Below are 10,108 nucleotides of genomic sequence, written 5' to 3' on the forward strand. Positions count from 1 at the left end.
TTTTTCAGTTGCTGAATAGTGCGACGGCGTACGATTTCGGATCGCGAATACGAATGCGCGAGCGATCATCCGATTCTGCTTGATGAATCAGGGGCAGAGAATCAACTACTTGCACAGGCTGGGACAGTGATAGTGAGGGGTTATTTTACCTACTTTTTTAAATGATGTAGTTTGGGGTTAAAAGTACCATTTCTGTGTTTGTACAGGACACCAAACTAATAAATAATTATTATATAAATATATAAAATATATATAAAAATAATAATGGCATGCAATGCCAAGTTGTAATATCTAAAGCTAACAAAGTACTTTCTTGTATTAAAAAAAGTAATAGTCTGCAGAGATTGAGACAAAAGTACCATTGCTGTGTTTGCTGATGACACCAAACTATGTAATGGAAATAAGTCCATACAGGATGTCTATATTCTACAAGCAGACCTGGATGTACTCTGTCTGATTGGGCAACCAAGTGGCAAATGACACAGAAAAGGATCTGGGGGTTACTGTCTTGTATGAAAAGAGGAATAGACTGCAGAGATGGAGACATTATCCTGCCCCTGTGCAAAGCATTGGTCAAACCCCATCTGGAATATTCAGTACAGTTTTGGTCACCAGGTCACAAAAATGATATTGTGAAATTGGAGAGAGTGCAGAGAAGGGAAACTAAACTAATAAAAGGAATGAAGGAGCTCAGTTGTGAGGAGAGATGAACTGAATCTATTCACTCTTGAGAAGAGAGGTTTAAGGGGGGATATGATCACCCCATATAAATAATCTATATACAGAACTCTCTTACCGATATTTCACCTTAAGATTCTACAAAGGACTAGGGGGCTGAAAGGAAAGAAATTTGATCTGCCGATAAGGAAGGAATTATTCACAATTAAACAAAAAGAGAAAAACAGAGATTTCTTTCTTAACTAACTGAACAAGGAAAGGAGTAACAGAGTGACTGCCTAGACAACAAAATAGCTGGTTAAAGAAAGCATAAAAAACATCATATCAATATTCTCATCATAACCTTAATTTAAAGTCAAACTTGAATTTAAAAAACAAATGATGTTTTACGGTTAGTGATGATCAGACGCCATGTGTGCTATACAAATATAGGCATCAGAGCATTGGATGAATGCCAATAGTGTGAGCAGAGAAACTACTGGTGTTGAATCCAGCATGCACTATGAAATAAAATCAAATGACTCCATGGCGTTCCAATGGTGGAGGACAAATGGTCTATACTTGGCTTATCACCCAGTTGGTATTTCGGGTGTTAAGTCCTGGGATCAGTTGCGTGTGACCTATAAAATTCCCCCCCAGGGAATATTACCGATACATGCATCTGCGTCATTTGCTGTTCCCCCTGTAAAGCAGGTGGATAGTCTGTAGGCTCACATTCCGTTTGAAAGGATCTGCTATCTGGCTCAGTTGTCCTCATTCCTTATCTCCCTTCTCTACAGACAGCTTATTGCTGTACCTTCCGCCAGATGGGAGGTGGATCTTGGTTGCAAACAATCTGATAAGGTGTGGGAATGTATGGAGGTCTATATCCTCCTGTTCTATTAATGTGATCTCACAGGAATCTGCGTACCAGGTATTATTACGATGGTATTTGACCCCCGCAAGGTTGGCACGCTTTGATCCTGAATTAATGGGTCGATGTTTTAGAGGCTGTGATGCCATCGGTGATATGCTCCATATTTGGTGGACATGTCCTAAACTATCCAGTTTTTGACAATCAGTACACAACCTACTCAGTTCTTTGCTGAATAGACAGACCCATGACCTGGGATCCATGGTGTGCTCTCATATATATTTCAGATTTGGAGCTCTCTCTGCCCCTAGAAACCTGGCAACTATTGTTCTTATGGCGGCTCAAAAAGCAATAGCCAGGGCTTGGAGGACTGAGAGAGTGGCCTTCAGTGAAGTTAAGACTAGACTAGATGTATTTATGGTAAATGAGGACCTGACCAGCATTTGGACTGACACCCATGACCAGTTTTTGGAGGTGTGGGACCCCTGGATTGTTTACAGTCTCCCTACTCTCTGGGGCTCCACGGCCCTCTAAAAGTTCGCTGGCTTTAGTATTTATTTTGTATTCTGTTTTTTGTGGTATTCCGGAGGATCTGCAGGCTTCAGGCACAGACTTTTCCCCCTGCTCCTTTTCTCTATTTCCTTATATACTGTGTATTAGATATTCTGTATTGTCTTGTTCTATTTAAATTTGTTGTGTATTTTTTTGTACTTGTGACTTTTTGTATTAGATTTTTTGTTTCTATTCCCCAATAAAAACGATTGTTAACGAACGAAAATCAAATGAACTAAGTATATATGACCCCTGCCAAACCATGAGGGCGGAGATGCCGACCAATGTTTAAGATCTTTAATTATTTTACAAAAAGGAAAAGGGGGGGAGGGGGTACTTAGTTTGGTACAATGTTGACATTGAAGGAGTTAATTCCTGGCTATGGAATAGATTTATGTTCCCAGGTGAATTTAAAATGATATAATAACCAATAAAGGTAATAGGTCTATCTGCCAACACTTTGGTCATTATCTTAAGGTCACAATTGATTAATTATATTGGTCTGTAGTTTCCTACCTCTAAGTGATCCTTGCCTGGTTTGGGTATAATGCTAATAAGGGCCTTGTTATCTTCTTCTGGGTCGCTATCTCTAGGATAATTAAAATAATGAGCCAGTTCCGGTGTTATATATTATGCATTAGAGAAACCGTCTGGGCCAGGGGCGCTATTGCCTTTCAGGCCTTTAAGAGCTCTCAATATTTCTTCATTCATCAGTGATACAATTTTGGCAAGGGGAACATAGAAAAGAAAGCCTCCAACCCCGCTCTGGACGCACTTGGGGAAGCGGAATATAGTTTATTGTAAAAGTTATGGAAAGTTTCCAAAACTAACGTAGGGTTCTGGGAGAGTCTTCCATCAGCTAGTTTAAGTTTAGGTAGGTCATAATCCCTGCTTTTGGGATGTAATATATTCACTAAAAGGGTGCCTAGTTTATCATAAAAAAAAAAAAAAATGTTTGAACCAGCGCAGAGATTTCTCCAGTTGCCAGTTTTGTTGTTGTTGTAATTCAAGTAAGGCTTGTTGTTTTTGTTTAATGAGTTGAATAGCTTGCTTTTTTGGGTGATTGGTGCTCAGAGAGATTATTTGACCACTAATGGTTGCTTTATGAGCATCCCAGTTGATTAAGGGAGAGTTGGAATGTGACCAGGTCATGATCCGACCATGGGGTCCCTAAAATGCGAACTGAGGTTGAATGTGTGATCTATTCTGATCTCCAGTTGATGGATTATGTTTCCTCTAGGTGTCCACCAAGTCATATTGGTGTAGTAAAGATGCCAAATTTAATCTCTGTTTAGGGGGATATTTATAAGAATCTGGTCCACAGACAAGGTTGGAGTCCCCCATCAGGATGCACATTCTATGTGTGGTGACAAAGACTCTAGCATGTGTTGAAAGAAGAGATATTGGCCAGTTGTAGGAGCATAATATGTTACAATGGAGATTAAGGATTCACCTAATTTGCCTACCACAAGTATATAACGGCCATCTGGGTCCTTATGGTCAGATAGAAGTGTAAATTATATATCTTTTGAAAAGCATAAGGCTACCCCCTCTTTTTTTTCTCCCAGGAGATAGCAAAAAAAAAAAAAAAACAGTGGGAAACCCTTATTCAGGTATATAGGACAGGAGGTGCCAGAAAAGTGCATCTTTTGTAGTGCTAACACATCTACCCCAAGCGGGTGAGAGTATTGGAAGGCCTTAACTCTCTTTACCGGAAAATACAGGCCTTGTACATTGTGTGTAAGAAAAGTTATTTTTGGAATTGTAATAGTCATCACGACTTACAAAAAGACAAGCCACATGTTGAAATAATAAACCATACAGAGATCAATGGCACGAAAATGATTGAACCCAAAGAATATGATCATTAAAATCTGAGGAGCCCAGGGATGAGGGGAAGATTGGGAAGGATAGTTTGGGGAGGGAAAGAAAAATCCCTAACTGTTGTACATGAAAAACTCATGGACAGTTGAGATAAAATTTAAGGAAAAAATCCCCAAAAAGATCAGAAAATCTAATCAAAAAAGGGAGTCCGGCATCCATTATCAATCACCAATAATCTTGGAGGGAGGCCTGGTTTACTGCCTCCCGTTCCTCCAAAAATTATTATAACAATTACATAGTAACTATAAGCTTTTAAATTTAACCTCTTCAATAACTGAAGCATAAGAACATTGCCTGTTGTTAGGCAAATAAAAAAACGATATAACTTCAATTTTAAGAAGTATAAATAACACAGTAAATTACATAAAATGGAATAAGGATATAGAGTTGTTTCCACAGTTATGCAAAGACTTCTTCCCTGCAATGTAACTTCAAGAAGATGTGGGAAAATATCCCAACACAGTCCAGATGCTTGGCATGAATTTAAGAATTCTTTTTTCAGGCTTTAGAAGAGTTGGATGCCTGTGTTAAGACAGGGGAGATAATGAAGCTGCAGCGCCTTTTGCTGAAGGCTGATGCGAAAGATCAGTGGAAATGAGTCCCAGTTCTGTTAGCAGAATTTCACCTTCATTAAAAGTGGACAACCATGGAGTAGGCATGGAACTTGTTTTAAAAGTGGAAGCACAATTTATATGGATATGACCAACAATATTTATTGTTCTTCTTCAAGAGCAATTGCAGCGGTTTAAATGATCTCTGTTTCTGAAGCATGAGAGGTCAGCAAAGATTTGTATAGTATGATCATCAACAGACATATCAGAGAGGTTCCTTACCACTTTCATCATGAAGGTTTCCTTAGTTTGGAAAAAGTGCAGTCGCACTATCACATCTCTAGGTGACCCATCAGATCTAAGATTGCCCATCGTTCTCTGTATTGTGTGACACTTACCTCTTCCTCACTAAAGCGCAGACGCCTTTCTCTTCTCTCCCCTCCACTCAGTGTCTCCCAATTCCAATTTAGCTCCACCACAAGACGACCACACTTGCCCAGAAGGCTTTTATCAACCCTGGGGCAGCAGGCAATTTTATTTCTGCTACTCTTATCAAGGAGTGCACCTGGCCTAGAGAGCCACTGACTCAACCCCTGCATATCTCTGCGGTGGATGGTACCATTCTCTCCTGCTGACTTATCCGCTTCCAAACATTGCCCATGCAAATGTTGGTAGGTGTGCTACATCAGGAGACCATAACCTTCTTTGTTCTTCCCCAGGCCTTATCTGCAGTCATCCTGGGACTTACATGGCATCAACAACACTCTCCAGTGCTAGATTGGTCTTCTCCAGAAATATTAGCTTGGGGTCCTTCTTGTCACTCTCGGTGTTCGACCAATGTCAAACCTGTCAAGTCTCTTGCCCGCTACATGCCGGCATTGGCTTCATCCATCCCAATCCAGTACAAGGACTTCCAAGATGTCTTCTCCAAATGCAAGGCCGAGCAACTTCCTCCCCATCGCACTTATGACCAAAGAGACCAAAGCTATGAGTGAATACATCGAAGAGAATCTGCAGAGAGGATTTATACGTAAGTCCTCTTTCCCCGCTGGCGCAGTGTTTTCTTTGTCCAAAAGAAGGATGGGACTCTTAGTCCTTGTATTGATTACCATGGTTTGAATGCCATCACTATTAAAAACAGCTACCAATTGCCGCTTATCCCTGAGCTCCTTGACAGTCCAAGTGGTGCTCAGATCTTTACCAAACTAGACCTCTGAGGGGCCTACAACCTAGTTTGGATCAAGGAGGGGGATTGTTGAGAGAGAGAGAGATGGGCATTATGAAAACCTGGTGATGCCCTTCTGTCTCTGTAATGCCCCGGCTGTCTTCAAAAACTTTGTCAATTAAGTATTTTGTGACCCTCTATACATCTGTGTTGTTGTTTATTTGAATGACATTTTGATTTTCTTTCCTGACTTGCCTACACACAGACAGCATGTCTGTCTTGTCTTACAGAGACTCAGAGACAATCGACTCTACGCTAAGGCAGAGAAGTGCCTGTTCGAATGCCCGCAGGTGCCCTTCCTGGGTTACATTGTTTCTAAGGATGGCCTCTCTATGGATCCCTAGAGGAGGTTACAGTGATCTCTAACTGGCCACTATCCTGCAGTCTTAAGGCTTCTCAGCGTTTCTTGGCTTTTACCAACTACTAACGTCAGTTTTACAAATTACTCCACGCTGGTAGCGTCCATCACTGCGCTGACCTGAAAGGATGCTGACCGTAAGAACTGGCCCTCTGAGGATATTGAGGCCTTTCATTCCTTGAAAAGAAGCGTTTCTTTCTGGCCCAGCTCTAATTAGGCCAGATGTTTCCAAGCCCTTCTCAATCGAAGTTGATGCCTCCTCACATACGAAGATGTAGAGAAAGAACGAGACGGGGCTTTGAGACCAAAATCATATATTTCCGAGCCCTTATTTCTGCCCACTATGATGTCTTGGTAGCACAGCTACTATGTGCGGAGTTTGCCCACAACAACCATGTTAGCACCAGCAGCAAAGAATCACCATTCTACAGTGTCTATGGCAAACATCCTCTCCGTCTCCTATACCCTGCTCTGCCGAAATACCTGCACTCCTGGTCTTCTACTTGTGAGCATCTCAAACAAGCAGCTCTTGGTCCTGAACCGATTTTCTCATCCCTCTCCACCGGCTGCTCCTGCACCTGCTTCTGCTCAGGAATATGAAGTTCATCAAGTTCTGGATTCCAAGTTTTCTTGCAAAAGGCTAATGTACCTAATTGATTGGAAAGGTTTTGATCCTGAGAAGAGATTGTGGGTTTCAGCTACAGATGTGTCTGCACCTCTTCTTGCCAAGAGGTTTCATCTAAGTTTTCCCCTTAAACCTGGACCCCGGCGGGTGGGGAGGGCCAGAAAAAAGGGGGGATAATGTCACACTTACCTTTTTCTCACTAAAGCGCAGACGCCTCTTTCCTGCGCATGCGGGCAGTTCTGACTCTGGGCATGCCTGTTTCCAAGCTTTATCAATTCCGTCCAATCCACTGGCCAATCAGAAAATAGACTCTTAACCATCCCTGGCTATTTAGCTAGCTCATACACTGCATTCAGTGTTCGTGCAACGTGTCTCCACTGGTGCCGAGCCCCTAGTTCTGTTGAGCTAGTTCCTGTACACCTGCTGGCTGATTCAATGTTTCCTTTGTCCAGCTCCTGCGTTAATCCCTCGTTGTCCAGTCTGTTGGTTCCCAGCCAACTTTCCTGTGCTGTTCCAGTGTTCCTGTCTGTCTTTGGATTTTCCTGTGTCACCTGTGCTTTCTGTTGCTTCCAGTGTCTCCTCTGTTCCTTGTGTCTGCAGTGGCCCCTGTGTCACTGGTGTCTATATCCTGGATCCCTGGTAAGTGACCCCTGGCGGGTGACCTGACCTCTCTTGCTTGCTGCCTGCCTCGACTCTGACCTTACTCGACTATCCTTTTGCTTTGTGATTTGGTACTGTGTTTCATATTGCCCACCTTGGTGTGCCCAAGGACCACATTCTGGCAGTAATCAGAGCACAACATCCTCACCATCGGAGGCTCTAAAGAAGGCCTGGTTATTGCTTAGACTCTGTGCCTTGGCCCTTCTCAGGGCTCACACCTCCTCCGTGCAAGCTGTAGCGCCCCCTAGTGGCCCTGTCTCCCCAAGTGTGAAATATTGTATCAAATTCAAGATGTAGGTTGTCATGATCTGGCAGTAAACCTTTCACGATGACACCCAAATCTTTAATATATTTTAAAAGTCCTCTGATAAGAAAGTTACCCCTTCTCGCTCTACTTTCCAGATCCTCAATTTTATTTGTAAACAGTGTCATACATTTTTTGTTCTATGAATTCTATGAAAAGTGCACACCAATAGAATGGAAATCCTGCTTTGAATACGCAATGATTTTAAATCTAGCTTTTTCAAGCTCTCTTTTACACAGATCAGCAAATCAGGCTATTAAAGTAAAGGGTATTCCTATTTAATGTACAGCGCTTCGTAATATGTTGGCGCTATATAAATCCTGTTTATTATTAATAATAATAAAAATAATAAAAAATATGGTAGAAGCAAGAGATAGTGAATCTCCCTAGTTGTTACTATGAGCTGGGGAATTGTCAGGCACAGCAGGTAAATCATGTAGAATATTGCTGCTTACCACTCATATGAGATCCCAGGGCAGCATGTGGGACAATAGCTGTAGGGGACCTGCTATCCTCAGCCTCCCCCTTCCTGTTCTGAGTTACCTCCTGAAAGTGATCAAATTCACCAGGTGCAGCAGAGGATTGAGAGGTAGGTAGCTCCATAGCATCAGGGGATCAATTACCCGCTGTCCCTGCCTGGGATGCATTAGTTGGAGCTGAACCATGTGGTGTGGCTGTGGAGGAAACTCTTGGAAGCCTTTGGACCCAACCATACTGGCCAATTCCGAGCTTTGGAGGAATCTTTGCCTGGCACGGTATTATGTGCAGACGGTATTGTGTGCAGATAAGCCTTGTGAAGCAGCTGTGTTTGTATGAGTGCTGATGGATCTGTCGCAGGAATAGGGGGCACAAAGCAGCTCAGCACTGCGTCTGGATCACTTGCCTGCGCATGCGCACTTACCCGTACCTAATGCTTTGTCTAGTGACATGACATGATTTGCTGACTGGACCCAATACTCTTTCTTTGTGTATAGGTCAAGGTCCCCTTCTGACTTTTTTGGGAACTCTGAGCTCCACTAGATGATTGTCCTGGCTGTGGACTGTTGGATAAAAATGTCAGTAAAAAGCAAGCTCCTGAGGACTGAAGTTTTTGCTGACGATGACTAACAAAAAATAATTCTAATTTGCAAATATTGTCATACTGCACACAACACACAACTAGCCCCACATGGCCAATATTTATATTAGCAAAAGGAAAAAGAAAAGTAACAATATGAAAACAGCAAACCTTTAATAGAATTTATCTCACCCTTGCTTCTTTTCCTCTGTTTCAGCCACGGTGCTCTGTTCCCATGACTTTACTTCCACTGTAACCTGCTCAACTTCATCATATGCTTGCATTTCATGGGTTCTAAAAGTGAACGGGAGAGATTCAATAAATAAGACATAATGCCCAAAGTCACAGCATGCCAGTAAAGGGTAGTTACCTTATTGACAATGGGTACATTTTACTAGTTCAATATAATTTTCTCTATCTTAACCCAAAAGCAAAAATGTAATATATTGCAATGTACCAGTCCTTCGATGTGGTTAATATTACTATTCAGAACACTGAAAATTTGGTTTGGTTTTATCTAAATAATGCTGATATCTGGACACAAAAACTGATTTACAAAGTTTGGCTATGTCATAATTACATGGTGTATGCTCCACCAAGACCAAGCAAAGGCAAGATACAGCCGCCATTTTAGTGTGAACATATATGCTGGTCAATTAAGCAGGGCTTTGCTGGCAGAGAAAAAACAGGGTACTAGGGCTGCAGATTTCATTGCAGCGGGGACTGGAAGTTGTGTTGGGATAGGGTAACTGAGAGATCTGTGTGAATTTGAGTTGCAAATCACTACAGGCAGTCTTACCTAATGATTTCTGCAACTCAGGTCATTGCTGTAGTGCTTGGGTGATGACATTTAGGGCATCATTGTTAATTTCTTCAGTCCACCCAAAAAAAAAAAATATCTGTATATTTATTTCCAGTAACAGTGAATACATTTGTGAATGAAGACTTAGACTCCATATTTCAGTCACCATGGTTTAGTTCATCCCCATTAATTTAAAGAGTATACTTTGTTAAAGAATGCATTTGTGAATTTAGAATTTGAACATTTTGCTGTATATACCGTATTTTTCGGACCATAAGACGCACTTTTTTTCCCCCTAAAGTGGGGGGAAAATCAGGGTGCGTCTTATGGTCCGAATGCATATTTTTTTACTTACCTGTATCCCTGCCGGTCCCCGCAGCCAGTGTCCTCCTCTGTGTTCCTGTGTCCCAGCGTGCGGCACTTGTGCCCGCCCACGAAGGCGGCGCCGATTGATTTTATGAATCCTGATCGGCGCCGCCTTCATGGGCGGGCACAAGTGCCACACGCTGGATCTCAGGGAAACACAGAGGAGGAACACAGACAGAGGCAGATAGCAGCC

General features: G+C 42.2%; 1 protein-coding gene across 4 annotated transcripts in view; it reads right to left on the bottom strand.

Moving 5' to 3' along the window:
- The window catches only part of PIP5K1C (phosphatidylinositol-4-phosphate 5-kinase type 1 gamma), a 150,159-nt gene that overhangs the window by 20,662 nt on the left and 119,389 nt on the right, over positions 1-10,108 (bottom strand). For all 4 annotated transcript variants that reach the window (XM_072405098.1, XM_072405096.1, XM_072405099.1 and 1 more), the window contains exon 15: positions 8,940-9,041. In XM_072405098.1, coding sequence (XP_072261199.1) covers positions 8,940-9,041 — 102 coding nt within the window. The remainder of the gene's footprint in view (positions 1-8,939; positions 9,042-10,108) is intronic.

This window comes from Pyxicephalus adspersus, chromosome 3, assembly GCF_032062135.1.
Source record: "Pyxicephalus adspersus chromosome 3, UCB_Pads_2.0, whole genome shotgun sequence".
Lineage (NCBI taxonomy): Eukaryota > Metazoa > Chordata > Amphibia > Anura > Pyxicephalidae > Pyxicephalus > Pyxicephalus adspersus.